The sequence below is a fragment of the Mus musculus genome, chromosome 16 (assembly GCF_000001635.26).
Source record: "Mus musculus strain C57BL/6J chromosome 16, GRCm38.p6 C57BL/6J".
Lineage (NCBI taxonomy): Eukaryota > Metazoa > Chordata > Mammalia > Rodentia > Muridae > Mus > Mus musculus.
The window spans coordinates 36,904,547-36,920,671 of NC_000082.6; the positions used below are offsets into that span (position 1 = coordinate 36,904,547).

Consider the following 16,125-nt stretch of genomic DNA (forward strand, 5'->3'; position numbering starts at 1 on the left):
ATGTAGGCAGTGATGGAGGAGACTGTGGCCTCTTTACAGAAGAGAGTGGTAGAGCTAGAGAACGAGAAGGGAGCCTTGCTCCTTAGCTCTGGAGAGCTGGAGGAGCTGAAAGCCGAGAACGGTATGTATAAATAAAATCCGGAACTCTATCTTCTTATCCCATAAGTGCCTCTGCTCTCTATTTGTTTTGTTTTGTTTTGTTTTTCGAGACAGGGTTTCTCTGCGTAGCCCTGGCTGTTCTGGAACTCACTCTGTAGACCAGGCTGGTCTTGAACTCAGAAATCTGCCTGCCTCTGCCTCCCAAGTGCTGGAATTAAAGGTGTGCCACCACTGCCCAGCCTCTGCTCGTGCTGCTGTGCACATATACACATAGCTGACTTGGCACACTAAGGTTCTCAGATAGCAGAACTGGTAGCTATCAAGATAAAACTAATTAATGCACACTATGTAGCTGAGCACAGTGCTGGTGCTTATATCAGGGTTACATTTTCTGACATACGCTGTAAACACTTCAGAGTTTCTGAATACTTGATATTCATTTGGAACTGGCAAAGATATCTACTAGGGACTATGACTGGAATTGGACTTTACTAAGATGCTGAATTTTTGTAATAGGCAAAATGAGGACAGGAATGAGGTAAGAGAAATCAAAATAAACTACAAGTTAGGTCCCTGTCGTCTTCTGCCATGTTGCCATCCTGCTTAGACTCCTCCCCCATCAGCCCTCACCTAGGGCACTGTCTTCTTTAGGAACTCAGTCTTCATCCTGGATTAAGGGCTTTGTGCTCCCACAACATCCTTTGTACCTTGACTGATGTATGTGGATGGTCAGTGCTCATCTGGTTTATTGTAAGCCCTTGGAAGACATGTGTGAGCTGTTTAAGGGCTGAGAACTTTTTCAGTTTGCTTTACCTAAACTTAGCAACACCTGGCAAATAACAGCTGCTGACTAACGTCTTGCTGGATTAAGCTGAGCGCATTAGCATTTTGTTCTACTGGACTGCATGAACAGTCGATGAGAACGAAGGCATCTCTTGGACCTACCTGTCTTCTGTTTTTCGTGTGCTTTTGGAGAACCTCCTTGGTTCAATAGCATGTGGTGGTGATGTCTCACAACTCTCATTCATCTAGGAGAGTGGTTTCCACCCTTCCAAACACAGTGACCATTAATACAGTCGGTTCCTCATGTTGTTGTGACCCCAACCCTAAAATTATTTTTGTTGCTATATCATAACTGCAGTTTTGCTACTGTTATGAATCTTAATGTAAATATCTGATATGCAGGCTGTCTGATATGTGACCCCCTGTGAAAGATCATTAGACTGCCAAGGGTTGTGACCCACAGGTTGAGAACCATTGATCTAGACATCTGACTACTATACTATGCTGTGCTGTGTGCGAGTCAGAGAGGACATCACATAAACTTTAAAAAAACTAGATCCAATTTTTTCATGTGGCCATTTTGTAGTTTCCCACCTAGCTCCTGTCTCAAAATTATGCATTATTAAATGCATAATTATTAAAAATATTGCTAACATTGCCAGTAAAGCCACAAGTTCAGCTCATTACTTGGCCCACTTGAAGCACTTTCTTGGTACTTTATCCATAATCCTCATTCTACCATTTTGCAAGCAGCTTCTGTCCTGTTCATGTGATTGTCATATGCTTTGCAGGTTCTGTGATTTCCGTTCTCTGTCCCTTGGGTGTAATTGGCCTTAGGGTCCTCTACCCTGGCTCTTCTGTCTGCTGTTGTAAATGACCTTTGAGTTCTGTCCTGTCCCTTCCATCTCACTTTGTGTACTGCCATTTCTACGTCTTTCTCATGTGTCTGCAATGTCTGAGCACAATACGTGTACTGTCTTGAATTCATATGTTCTGTGAATATTCTTCCTTGCCTGTGAGCCAGGCACTATTCTATGTGCTGTAGATACAGCTATGAACATTTTAGAGTACAAGACAGCCATAAACATGTATAAAGAAGAGCGTGTTATGTTAGGATGGAAATGAAATCGGATCATGCAAGTGTATCTGAGGTAAGAGAAAGGGCAGGATTACAGAGGTCAGGATAGGCCTCTCTGGGAACTTGACATTCAAATAGCTAAAGGCAGGGCAGTCATGAAAGAACATATTAATCAGGGGAGAGAGCAGAGCAAGTGTGATGTGTGAACATATTTGATGTTTGCAGAATAGAAAGAAGCTCTGAGTTTTTGTCATAGAGTGAAAAAAGCAATACAAGAGGAGGTTGAAGGATAAGATAGGAGTCAAAACATGCAAGCTCCAGGTCATGATAAGGCATTGAGATGTTGCATAAAAACTAAATGAGCTTTCTTTTTTTGTTTTTTGTTTGGTTGTTTGGTTGGTTGGTTGGTTTTTTTGAGACAGGGTTTCTCTGTGTAGTACTGGCTGTCCTGGAACTCACTCTGTAGACCAGGCTGGTCTTGAACTCAGAAATCTGCCTGCCTCTGCCTCCCAAGTGCTAAGATTAAAGGGTGTGCCACCACTGCCCGGCCTAAATGCTCTTTCTTTAGTTTAGTTTTTCAGAAAGAATATAAGCTTCCGGAAGTATCTCCAATATTGGTGCTCAATAGTTTTATCTTCCAGGGTGTTGGTACCCATGTTAGAGCTGCATGTTAAGACCGGGATCCTGATCCCAGCTGTCTGTCTTGCCCTGTAACCTCTTCATATTATGTCATTTGTGTCCTCATTTGGTCTTTGGGATTGCAATTAAAACATATATCCCTTTTAGTGCTAACATTTAACATCTGAATGTCTGTTAACGATCAGAACATTGTAAGTGCAATTGTGCAAAAATGTACAAGTAGGAATGTAGATGAACTAAGACAGTAGAATTTTAGATTATAGCATAAATAACTGCTCCAAGTCACATGTCTTTCAAACATTACACTATCTAGAACATATCTCTCATGGTCATTATCATACTGTGTTCTATTATGTCTATTATGTTCTGTTATATATGATATCTATTATATTGTGTTATGTATAACATCTACTGTGTTCTATTATGTATGGTATGTATTATGTTGTGTTATGTATGATATCTACTGAGTTCTATTATGTATGGTATATATTATGTTGTGTTATGTGTGATATTTCATATTCTTTTGGAGGCATCAGTCTTTTATCTCTCTTAAAGTACTTTACTTATTTCTTTTCTCCATTTTATGTATCTCAAGTAGCCTTGGTACAGCTATATCACTGTTTCTTTCAAATGTTCCACATATATTCTCTAAAGGTACTACTTTTTTGACTTTCAGAAAAACTCTCCTCTCGGATTACTCTTTTGGAAGCTCAGAATAGAGCAGGGGAGGCTGATGGTACGGTCTGTGAGGTAAGTAACCACATAGTGCAATCATAGTGGGACCTGGATTAAACAAGGCTGATTCCAACAGTTAACAGTGTTGACAGAGAATTGTATTACCCATGTAGTGAAATGACATTTAAGAGAGTCGTAGTGACTAGACTTAGTCACTTACTCATTTCTGGATATTTGGAATTCTTTGTCTTAAACCAACACTAGTACACACTTGTATAGTGGTTACTTTTCTGTTACTATAATAAAACACCATGACTAAGACAACTTAAGGAAGAGAGAGCATATTTGGACTTACAGTTCCAGAGGGTAAGAGTCCATTCATGGTGCACAGCAAGCAAGCGGCAGGCATGGCTGCAGGAGCAGGCCGGACAGTAATCACATCCTTCATCATACGCTCGGAGCAGAGAGAGGGAACAAGAAATGGCTCTAGGCTTCAAACTCTCAAAGCCTGCCTCCAGTGACATACTTCCTCCAACAAGACCACACCTCCTAAACATCCCCAAATAGCACCCAACCAGGGACCAAGAGTTGAAATCCATGCGCCTGTGGAGGAGAGTCTCATTCAGGCACCACAGCTCGCCTCTTCGTAGAGAGGAAGCAGAATCTCTGGAATTTCTCATGTGTCCTAGTTGGTAGTTTTTACTCAAGATTGTATTTCAAAGGAGCCTTTACCAAATTGTAGCTTTTGTGACCTGAAAAGTGTTTGTTTATCCTACTTTTTAATTCTAATTTCTTTATTTATGAGTTTATACATGTATATACATGTATGAAATATGATACTATCTATCTCATTTCTCCCCTTCAGTTTCCCCCACATCCCACTAGCATGTCTCTCCTAATTTCATGTCATTTCTTTTTTTGATAACCCACTAAGGCAAGTAGTATTGCCGATATGTGCATGGGTATGGGGTCATTCATTGCAGCACAGGAAATCTACGAGGGGAAACACCCTCCAAAAAGAGTGATTCTCCCTCCCCAAACAGCCACCAAGTGCTAGTAGCTCCTTAATAACACGTAGGGCCTACAGAGCTCTTGCCTATCTGTGCTGGAATTTTCTCTGCCTTCATCTTGTTTAAGTAACCACAGCTGCTGTGACTTCATGGGTGTGACAGTCCTGTCATTTCCAGAGACTGCATTCCACAGATCTCCCCGCACCCTCTAGCTCTACATTCTTCCCATCTCCTCTGTGACATTCCCTGAGCCTTGGCAGGGAGTGGAGGGTGGTGTGATAAAGACGTCCTGTTTAGAGTCTCTTCCCGGCACCTTGACCAACTGAAATTTAATCTAACAAGCATCATTGCTTAGTATCATTCTAAGTTTGTGTCTTTGTTAGCTGCATTATATTTAATTTGCCATGCTCTCTAATGGATAATAAGTGACATTTGGAAGTAATGTAGTTTCTTAACAAAGTGTTGCTTATTATACATCAGTCTTTGTCTCTAGGGATATAATATGAATATCATTTTAGCCCCAAAGAGATACAGTTTTACAAATTGGCAAATTCAGAATTCCAGCTGAGCCAGAGGCCATCCAAAATAGAGAAATATTAAGACTTGAGTCAAGAGATGATCTGCTAGTAGATTTCACTCTTGGGGATAAGACAATTTTTTTTACCCTGCCAAGGCCTTAACTGATGGAAAAGGTTCACCTGAACTAGAAAGGATGGTTCGCCTTGTTCGAATTCTCCTCATTTATAGCAGGAGAGAGAACTCAGTTGGTCACGTGCTTACTGTGCAATGTCAGGTCTTAGCTTTGAGCCATGGAAGCTCTAAAACCTGGACATGATGGTACAGGCTTGCAATCTCAGCACTGGGAGATGGAGAAGACAGATCCCTGGGGCTTGATGGCCAGCCAGGCTAGCCTGCTTGGCGAGCTCTAAGCAGAAAATCTGGCAGGTGATTTCTGAAGAATGGCCTGAAGGTTGACCTCTGGCTTCCACATACAGATGTACATATATGTGGCCCCACCACATGCACACATGCATACCCATGTATACATAAGCATTAAATGTTAATGCCAACTAAATAGAAGTACCTAGAGTAATGTTTGGCCAAAGATCTGAGTACCATGATCTAACCAAGTTACCACATAAAATTAATCATCAGACTTACATAGTCAGTGCTTCTCATGGAGCCAATGAGGTCTTGTTCACAAAATGTCAATTGTGACTTAATTTGGAAAATTGTAGTATTATAAAGTTATAAATGATAAGACTCTGACTAAAAATACATCTTGTTTGTCCAAGTCAACATTTAAAAGTATTCCCTTAAAGGCTTGCCAATGGTTTCTAGTGAAAGCAAGCTAAAACATAGCTTTAAAAAAAAACAAAAAAACAGCAACACAAGAAACATAAGAAAGATGGGTGTCTAGTAAGATAATAAAAAGCAAAAGACGCAGAAAATAATTAGCAAACAAAAATTAAGAAAGGAGATTTTAAAACATAGATGCTATATAGAAAAGTTGACTGGTGCTATCCCTTGAGATCACAGATATTAAATAGAGAAAGATGCATAGAAGAAAATTCAGAGGAGAAAAGAAAAATGGGAGCAGCCAAAAAAAGCAAAGCTCTCTGGTTCTCTGTCCTCTTGGTATGAGATGACTTAATTCTCTAGTCAGAGGAAAATGAACTCTGAGATACTATAGCGAGTGAGGGACGAGAATAAATGAGCGATATGAAAGCAAGTTATAAAAAGAAATGAAAACATGTTGGGTAATAGAACAAAAAACAGTAGGTTACATTGAACCCTGTGATAGCGGTATACACACACACACACACATACATACATCGCATACATTACTGTATCAGATTTTCCTGCTTGTAGGGATGGAAACATAAGACTGTGATCTGAAGTTATAGAGAACTTTCCCCAATGCCTAGTACTGAGATCTGTGAATTATAGTCTCTGCAGTACAGGGAAAAAGTTATAAATTATTAAGCTAGTCCTTATGAAGACTATTGAGATTATAGACATATACTGCTAGGCCTGGCATTTCCTTGGTTTCCAGAGCTCTAAATTCAGGTCCTCATGCTTGTTCAACAAGCTTTTTTCCCAGTGAGCCATGCCCACACCCCCCACACCCCTTTGTGTGCTTCTGTATATGGCGTGTGTGGGGGGAGGGGGTGTGTGCCCATGTCTGTGCCTGTGAAGACCAGAAGTCAGAGTCAGGTTTTCCTTGGTCGCTCTCCACTGTGTTTTGTTTTGTTTTGTTTTGTTTTGTTGTGTTTGTTTTTGAGACAGGGTTTCTCTGTGTAGCTCTGGCTGTCCTGGAACTCACTCTGTCCACTGTATTTTTTGAGATAGGGTTTCTGAATCTAAAAAATTAAATACATTGTGTGACTCACTAGTTTTCTGTCCCAAGCAAAAAATACCGACGACATGGAGGGAGTGACCTAGCACGGTTATATTTGCCACATGGGTCCCTAATGTCACGTCCAAGTGCCAGCAGAGCACCTTCTAGACTTCTTGTGCCTGGTAACGTGTCTGCACCTGCTTGTTTGGTAATCCACATGTCAGTGTTAATTTTTTTTTTTTTTTACAACTTTCTTATTCAGTAATTGCTTAGGAAAAGAATTATAACATACTCCTTGGAGTCAGGCAGGGTATTCAATTGTTTGTTGCCGTTGTCGTTTTGTTGTTTTTAAATCAGATTTTAGAAGAAATAACTAGGCATGTTAACCTAGAAGAAGAATGTTCTTTTGTGTGGGAAATACCTAGAAAATGGATTGCAAGCTTCCTTTGGGCCCTTTTGACTTGGAAGAGACCTCAGAGCAGGGCTGATTGAATTATGGACATTCAGTTTAGGAGATACAGAGTTTTACAGATTTTTAACAGTTTTTTGGCATAAAAGAAGTTTGAACCAGAGGGTTCCAAGTTTTAGGAAATTCATAAAATGTTCATTTGTGTTGGGCTATTTGTAATGCTCTATGAGCCATTCAATTAAGGCCTTTCTTGGTGTTTTGTGGTTATTTGTTTTCCTTATTTTGTAATAGGTCAGCACGGCTGGTACTACTCTGCTCAACAGGAGTGACTCTTCTCCTGAAGAAAATGGGCAGGCTGTTCTAGAGAACACATTTTCTCAGAAACATAAAGAGCTATCAGTTTTATTAGTGGAAATGAAAGAAGCCCAGGAGGAAATTGCATTTCTCAAGTCACAGCTGCAGGGCAAGAGGCCCGAGGGGGACTATGAGGTCCTCGACCGTAGAGAAGTGCAGCTGATGGAGAGTGAAGGACCGCCCTCAGTTACAGCAGGAGATGTCCTCTGTGCACCCAGTGATGAGAGCAGCGGCCCAGCAGCTGAAGAGGAACAGGCAGGCATGAAAGATCGGCATCGAGCATCTGAGGCAGGACCTCTAAATGATGCTGGAATGGAACTGAGCTCCCCGAAGCTGGATGGCGTGGACAAATCCCTCGCAGTGTCCCATGTCTGTCAGTGTCACCAGGGCGAACTGGAAAGGCTGAAAACTCAAGTTTTGGAGCTTGAGACAAGCCTTCATACAGCAGAGGAAACTTACAAGAGAAACTTAAGTGAGAAAGTGAAGGAAATTAGCAGCCTAACCCAGCTTAGCGAAGAGGTCAAAGAGAGCGCCGAGGAAGCCCGCAGCACGCTCGCCGCAGTGACGGAAGAAAGAGACCAGCTGCTTTACCAGGTGAAGGAGCTTGATGTCTTAGCAGAACTGCGGGCTCGGGTCCAAGAACTGGAAAGCAGCCTTGCAGAAGCAGAAAAGCAAAGAGGTCTGGACTATGAAAGCCAGAGGGCTCAGCACAACCTGCTCACGGAGCAGATCCATAGCCTAAGCATAGAAGCCAAATCTAAAGATGTGAAAATCGAGGCTTTACAGAGAGAGCTGGATGGTGTGCAGCTGCAGTTTTGTGAACAGGGAACCCAGATGAAAACCCTTCAGAGCCAGCTAGAGGCAAAGGAGAGGGAAGTGCGAGAGGGGACAGAGCGTCTGAGGGACATCTCACAGGAGATGGAAGGACTGTCGCAGGCTCTTTCTCAGAAAGAACTGGAGATAGCCAAGATGGACCAACTCTTGTTAGAGAAACAGAAAGATGTGGAGACACTCCAGCAAACCATCCAGGAGAAGGATCAGCAAGTGACAGAACTCAGCTTCAGTATGACGGAGAAAATGGTTCAGCTTAACGAAGAGAAATTTTCTCTTGGGGTGGAAATTAAGACTCTGAAGGAGCAGCTCAATTTATTGTCCAGAACTGAAGAAGCAACAAAAGAGCAGGTAGAAGAGAGTGGAGCTGGGTCCAGCCTTAAACTTGGTCACGATGAGTCAGGTCAAGAGGGGCTTCAGCAGGAGCTGGAGTTGCTGCGGAAAGAAAGTGAGCAGAGAAAGCGGAAACTGCAGGCAGCGCTGATCAACAGAAAGGAGCTACTGCAGAAAGTCAGCCAGCTGGAGGAGGAGCTAGCCAAGGTGAGAGAGGACTCTCGGAAAGAGATTCCCTTCGGGGAGAATGAGAGGAGAAAGCTGGAGGAAGACAGAGAGAACAGAGATGACCCAGAAGAATGGGGGACTTCTAAGTGGCGAGAAGTAGAAGCTTCCTTAAAACAGACAATATCTGAAAAAGAAGTGGAGCTGGAGGGCATACGGAGGGATTTAAAAGAAAAGACAGCGGCAGAGGAAGAGTTACAGGCTGTGGTCCAGCGGATGACTCGGGACCTGCAGAGTAAGACAAAGCAGATAGATTTGCTTCAAGAAGAAGTCACTGAAAACCAAGCAACTATTCAGAAATTAGTCACAGGAACCATGGATGCCGGGAATGGAGGCTCAGCAGCACCTGTAAAAGAAACAGCGGCGAGCAGCCCACCCGGTGCAGGTGGTGAGGAGCACTGGAAGCCAGAGCTGGAGGGAAGAATACTAGACCTTGAAAAAGACAAGACACAACTTCAAAAGAAGCTTCAAGAAGCCTTAATTGCCCGCAAGGCGATTCTGAAAAAGGCACAAGAGAAAGAGAAACAGCTAAAGGAAGAGCTCAGGGAGCAGAAGGACGCGTACCATCACCTACAGGGACAGTTCCATGAGCAGAATAAGGAGAAGGAGAACATTGCGGACCAGCTAAGGCAACTCCAGTGCCAAGCAAGGGAGTCCATAGACAGACAGCTCCCAGGCACTGGCCAGCAGGAACCTGGTCCTCCCGCTCCAAGTTTAGAAGGCATTTCCCTAGAAGACACAGAGCCTGCTTCAGAATCTGACTTACACGCAGCTCAGCCTTCTCCTCCCGGAGAGACAGCAGCTCTCCAGGCTACTGTTTCTGTTGCCCAGATTCAGGCTCAGTTGAAAGAAATGGAGGTTGAGAAGGAAGAGCTGGAATTGAAAGTTAGTTCTATAGCAAGTGAGCTGGCCAAAAAGTCAGAAGAAGTACTTCTCTTACAAGACCAGATAAATGAACAGGGTTTAGAAATCCAGAATTTGAAGGCAGCATCCGTTGAAGCCCAGGCCCACACAGAACTGCTGAAGCAGGAGTTGGAAAGCAGCCAGTTGAAAGTTGCTGGCCTGGAACATCTGAAAACGTTACAGCCTGAACTCGATGCACTGCACAAGCACATGGGCCAGAAGGAAGAAGAGGTCAACTACCTTTATGGACAGCTTAGTGAGAAAGAGCAGACCCTCACCACGGTCCAGACAGAAATGGTGGAGCAGGAGCGTTTAATCAAGGCTCTGCACACCCAGCTGGAAATGCAAGCCAAGGAGCATGAAGAGAGGCTAAAGCAGGCCCAGGTGGAAATTTGTGAGCTGAAGAAGAAGCCAACAGAGCTTGAGGAAGAAACTAATGCAAAGCAACAGTTACAGAGGAAATTGCAGGCTGCGCTCATCTCCCGGAAGGAGGCACTCAAAGAAAACAAGAGCCTGCAAGAGCAGTTGTCCTCAGCCAGAGATGCTGTTGAACGCCTGACCAAGTCTCTGGCAGATGTAGAAAGCCAGGTTTCTGTCCAGAATCAAGAGAAAGATGCAGTCCTAGGAAAGTTAACCATTCTTCAGGAAGAAAGAGACAAGCTCATTGCAGAAATGGACAGGTTTTTACTGGAAAACCAGAGCCTCAGTGGCTCTTGCGAAAGCCTGAAACTAGCTCTGGGGGGCCTCACGGAAGACAAGGAAAAGCTGATGGAGGAGCTGGAATCCGTGAGAAGTTCTAAGATGGCAGAGAGCACCGAATGGCAAGAGAAACACAAGGAGCTGCAGAAGGAGTACGAGGTTCTTCTGCAGTCGTACGAGAACGTGAGCAACGAAGCCGAGAGGATTCAGCACGTGGTGGAAAGTGTGCGGCAAGAGAAGCAAGAGCTGTACGCAAAGTTAAGGAGCACAGAGTCGGACAAGAGAGAGAGAGAGAAGCAGCTGCAGGATGCAGAGCAGGAAATGGAAGAGATGAAAGAGAAGATGCGAAAGTTTGCAAAATCTAAGCAACAGAAGATCCTTGAGCTAGAGGAAGAAAATGACCGGCTTAGAGCGGAGGCGCAGCCTGTAGGAGGAACCGGTGAGAGCATGGAAGCACTTCTTTCTTCCAACTCCAGCTTGAAGGAGGAACTAGAAAAGATCACATTGGAGCATAAAACCCTTTCTAAGGAGTTTGAGGCTTTAATGGCGGAGAAGGACGCTCTGAGTGAAGAGACTCGAAATCTAAAGCTTCAGGTAGAAGCCCAAGTACTGAAACAAGCTAGCCTGGAGGCCACTGAGAAATCTGATGAGCCAAAGGATGTCATTGAAGAGGTAACACAAGCTGTGGTGGGCAAGTCTCAAGAACGAGATGCTCTGAGTGACAGTGCCAAGCTTGAAGATTCGGAAGCTATTCTGATGGGCGACGGCGCCAAGCCGGGTGTTAGTGAGACTTTCAGCTCCCACGATGACATCAAGAACTACCTCCAGCAGCTCGATCAGCTTAAAGGAAGAATTGCTGAGTTAGAGATGGAGAAACAGAAAGACAGGGAACTCAGCCAGGCTTTAGAAAATGAGAAAAATGCCCTACTGACTCAGATCTCTGCAAAGGATAGCGAGCTAAAGCTCCTGGAGGAAGAAGTCACCAAAAGAACCACGCTAAATCAGCAGATCCAAGAAGAACTCTGCAGAGTTACCAAGCTGAAGGAGACGGCAGAAGAGGAGAAAGACGATTTAGAGGAGAGGCTGATGAATCAACTGGCAGAACTTAATGGGAGCATCGGGAATTATTACCAGGATGTTACAGATGCCCAAATAAAAAACGAGCAACTAGAGTCGGAAATGCGGAACCTTCAAAGATGTGTGAGTGAATTAGAGGAAGAAAAGCAGCAGCTGGTCAAGGAAAAAACCAAGGTGGAGTCAGAAATCCGAAAAGAGTACATGGAGAAGATCCAAGGTGCCCAGAAAGGGCCGGCCAATAAAAGCCATGCGAAGGAGCTCCAGGAGCTGCTGCGGGAAAAGCAGCAAGAAGTGAAGCAACTGCAGAAGGACTGCATCCGGTACCTCGAGAGGATCAGCGCCCTGGAGAAGACCGTCAAGGCCCTCGAGTTCGTTCACACCGAGTCCCAGAAGGATTTGGATGTGACCAAAGGAAATCTGGCCCAGGCAGTTGAACACCGCAAGAAGGCACAAGCTGAATTATCTAGCTTCAAGATACTGCTCGATGACACCCAAAGCGAAGCTGCGAGAGTGCTAGCGGACAACCTCAAATTGAAAAAGGAGCTTCAGTCAAACAAAGAATCCATCAAAAGCCAGATAAAACAAAAAGATGAAGACCTCTTGCGAAGACTGGAGCAAGCAGAGGAGAAACACCGGAAAGAGAAGAAGAACATGCAAGAGAAGCTGGATGCCTTGCACAGAGAGAAGGCCCACGTGGAAGAAACGCTTGCAGAGATTCAAGTCAGTCTGACCAGGAAAGACCAGGAGATGAAGGAGCTGCAGGGAAGCCTGGATAGCACCTTGGCCCAGCTTGCAGCCTTCACTAAGAGCATGTCATCCCTGCAGGATGACCGGGACAGGGTGATCGATGAAGCTAAGAAATGGGAGCGGAGGTTTGGCGATGCCATTCAAACCAAAGAGGAAGAGGTCAGACTCAAAGAGGAGAACTGCATTGCTCTAAAGGATCAGCTCCGACAGATGGCCATCCACATGGAGGAATTGAAGATCACCGTCTCCAGGTAAGCAGCCAACATGTTCCCCTCCAGAGAGAACTGTAAAGGCAAGGAAAGCTTTTAAACTGTTTTGACTTTATTATTTCATTTATTCTTTATTTGTTACAGAACCAATGTTTGTTTTAAATTACTTTAGAATGTATATCCTTCCCCTTCTAACGCTTTTTTGCTAGTTTTGTAACTTCTTGTTACAATGTGTATCACTATAAAATCATTAACAAAATCACTGATATCTTACTCCCTCCCACCCACCCACACACACACACACCACCAATGTCTGTTAAGAGACAGCTTAGGTTTCTCTGCCTTCCCATTTCTGTTTCTGGATTTCTTGACAACCTGACTACCTGTGTCTAGATTTCCACCAGCTTATTCCCAAAGGATTGCTTTAGTGCCCTGAGTCGTCTTCCCCTCTCTCTTTGCCACAGTTGTCATCAACTGTACTCTCTCTGTCAGTTAGAAACCCTATACTCAAACTCTAGAATATCATTTTCCAAGCTCAGGAGCCAGCATTACCTCTACCCTTAGTCCGCCTCCCCTTTCATTACCTTACTGTTTCTTTTGCCAAGATTGTAGCTTTAAAGAAACCTACCATTAGCTTGTCTGGAGCAAAGTAGAATACTTGGGAGTTGATTTGCTTTTCAGTATCTCAGGCTGGGGATCAGTAAAGTAAGGAACAAACTTCCATGATTCAGATCTCCCTGATGTATCTTTAATATGTTATCTTTTTCTATGTGTTAGATCATGTTATTACACGTGTATAGATACAGAGAACTAAGATATCTGAAAACCTTCAATAGTGAATATTGTCTGATTTGTAGATCAATTAGGTATATATCATATAGTTAATATTTCTCCTCCCCTCCTTTTCTCTACCCTCTTTCTTCCCCCTGACCCCTGTCCCCATCCCCTAGGCTTGAACATGACAAGGAAATCTGGGAGTCCAAGGCCCAGACGGAGCTCCAGCATCACCAGAAGGCTTATGATAAGCTGCAAGAGGAAAATAAAGAACTTACGTCTCAGTTAGAAGACGCTCGCCAGCTGTATCATGATTCTAAGAATGAATTAACTAAGTTAGAATCAGAACTTAAGAGTCTCAAAGACCAGACAACTGACCTAAATAACTCTTTAGAAAAATGCAAAGAACACGAAAACAACTTGGAAGGGATCATAAAGCAGCAAGAAGCTGATATCCAAAATTGTAAGTTCAGTTGTGAACAGCTAGAGACTGACCTAGCGGCCTCCAGAGAACTCACCAGTCGGCTGCACGACGAAATCAATGCGAAGGAACAGAAGATCATAAGCCTGCTTTCTGGCAAAGAAGAGGCGATCCAACTAGCTGTTGAGGAACTGCACCAGCAACACAGTAAAGAGATCAAAGAACTAGAAAACCTGTTGTCCCAGGAGGAAGAGGAGAATGTGGCCTTAGAAGAGGAAAACAAAAGGGCCCTTGAGAAAACCAATCAGCTCACAGAAGCATTGGAAGCCATCAAGAAGGAGAGCTTTGAGCAGAAGGCTCAGTTGGACTCCTTTGTGAAGTCTATGTCCTCTCTCCAGGATGACCGGGACCGCATCGTAAGTGACTATCGGCAGCTGGAAGAGCGACATCTCTCTGCAATCTTGGAAAAAGACCAGCTCATCCAAGATGCTGCTGCTGAGAATAATAAACTGAAGGAGGAGATGCGAGGGTTGCGAAGTCACATGGATGATCTCAATTCTGAGAATGCCAAGCTGGATGCGGAGCTGGTCCAGTATAGGCGGGACCTGAACGAGGTGATAGCCATAAAGGACTCTCAGCAAAAGCAGCTCCTTGATGCTCAGCTACAGCAGAATAAAGAGCTGAGAAATGAGTGTACAAAGCTAGAGGAAAGGCTGAAAGGGTTAGAAGCAGAGAAGCAAAGCCTACAAATGTCCTCCGATGCCCTCCAGAAGGAGAAACAAGGTTTGTCTAAAGAGATCAAAAACTTACAGACACAGTTGACCGCCCTGCAGGAAGAAGGAACGCTAGGTGTCTACCATGCCCAACTGAAAGCAAAAGAAGAAGAGCTCCAGAGGCTAAATATGGCTCTCTCCTCCTCCCAGAAGAGAACTGCAGATCTGGAAGAGGAGTTAGTTTGTGTACAGAAGGAAGCTACCAGGAAGGTAAGTGAAATTGAAGATCAGCTGAAGAAAGAGCTGAAGCACCTCCATCACGACGCAGGGATAATGCGAAACGAGACAGAAACAGCCGAAGAGAGGGTGGCAGAGCTGGCGAGAGACCTGGTTGAGATGGAACAGAAGTTGCTTACGGTAACCAAAGAGAATAAGGATCTTATGGCGCAGATTCAGGCCTTTGGAAGGTCAATGAGCTCCTTGCAGGACAGCAGAGATCATGCCACTGAGGAGCTTGGTGACCTGAAAAAGAAGTATGATGCCAGTCTCAAGGAGCTGGCCCAGCTGAAAGAGTGGCAGGACTCAAGCAGAGAGGGGGACGTTCTTTCCCAGGCTGCCTTTCCCCTGTCCACCTCTGAGAACGTCTTGTCCCGCCTTGAGAAACTGAACCAGCAGCTCACATCCAAAGACGAGCAGTTGCTTCACCTATCTTCAGAACTAGAAAGTTCTCACAACCAAGTGCAGTCCATCTCCAAAGCCATGACCAGTCTACAGAATGAGAGAGATCGCCTATGGAGTGAGCTGGAGAAATTCCGGAAGTCTGAGGAAGGGAAGCAGAGGGCTGCAGCCCCTTCAGCTGCCTCCAGCCCAGCAGAAGTACAGAGCTTGAAAAAAGCCATGTCTTCACTCCAGAATGACAGAGATCGATTGGTGAGTGTGTGCTTCCTATCTGTGTTTAAGAGGTTGGGGCCATTCTTCACATGGATTTTTATTGCCATAGAAAAGGGTAAATGTTTCTAATCACCGCATTGCCACACACTCCACAGTTTGGGTCTTAAGAGAAGCAGACATATTGTTACCATTTTCAAGGTGAGGATTTTTCTTTGCACAGAATCTGCATTGGTTATAAAAGGGTTAAAAGGTAACCAGCTGCTTTTGCTGTAAGTGGTCCCAGAATTTAAAGTGGATTAATTGGGGGGAAAGCATGGAGCTGGTCACTCAGTGTCTTCAGTGTCAGCTGAGCTCTTGGTCACTCACTAGACCAGGATAGCAAGGACCTAGCTTGTCTTAGAAGTACAGCTCAACCCTAACGTGTCAAGAAAGATGTTAAATGTAAAAGGGATTTCCTGAAGTCAGTGCTAGTGGTGTGGCGGCACATTCGTCTTAACTCCAGCACAGAGGGGCTGCTGTTGTGAGTTCAAGACGAGCCGAGATTATGTAGCTCACTTAAGGCAGTCTGGGCAATGTAGTGAGACTGTCCCAACAAGTTTTAAGAATAACTGTTCTGCCATGTCCTATACACTTTTCACAGTCTATACCGTTTTAATGGTGGTACACTCACTTGTACATAAGAAAGTAAGTGTTAAGCCTGAAAGCTAGCCCAGACACAAGCTCCATGACAATAAAAAGGTTTCTAAAAAAAAAAAAAGAATAACTGTTCTGTGGTCAGTGATTGTTTGCAGTTGAATGATTTCCTGGTTCCTCTTTCCATCCGGTCTTTTATTTTCCTCTACTGGAATTGACCCAGAGGCTCATCCGTGCTAGGCAAGTTCTTTTCCACTGCTTTTCATGAATTTTGAAACAGA

At 44.1% G+C, this 16,125-nt stretch overlaps 1 protein-coding gene across 12 annotated transcripts in view; it reads left to right on the plus strand.

Annotated features, from left to right (window-relative positions):
- The window catches only part of Golgb1 (golgi autoantigen, golgin subfamily b, macrogolgin 1), a 57,993-nt gene that overhangs the window by 29,454 nt on the left and 12,414 nt on the right, over window positions 1–16,125 (plus strand). For all 12 annotated transcript variants that reach the window (XR_003951781.1, XM_006522082.3, XM_030249088.1 and 9 more), the window contains 4 exons: window positions 7–121; window positions 3,276–3,349; window positions 7,326–12,454; window positions 13,363–15,250. Coding sequence is in view for 11 of the 12 variants with exons in the window: in XM_006522082.3 (XP_006522145.1) it covers window positions 7–121; window positions 3,276–3,349; window positions 7,326–12,454; window positions 13,363–15,250 (7,206 nt within the window). In the remaining variant the exon portion in view is untranslated. The remainder of the gene's footprint in view (window positions 1–6; window positions 122–3,275; window positions 3,350–7,325; window positions 12,455–13,362; window positions 15,251–16,125) is intronic.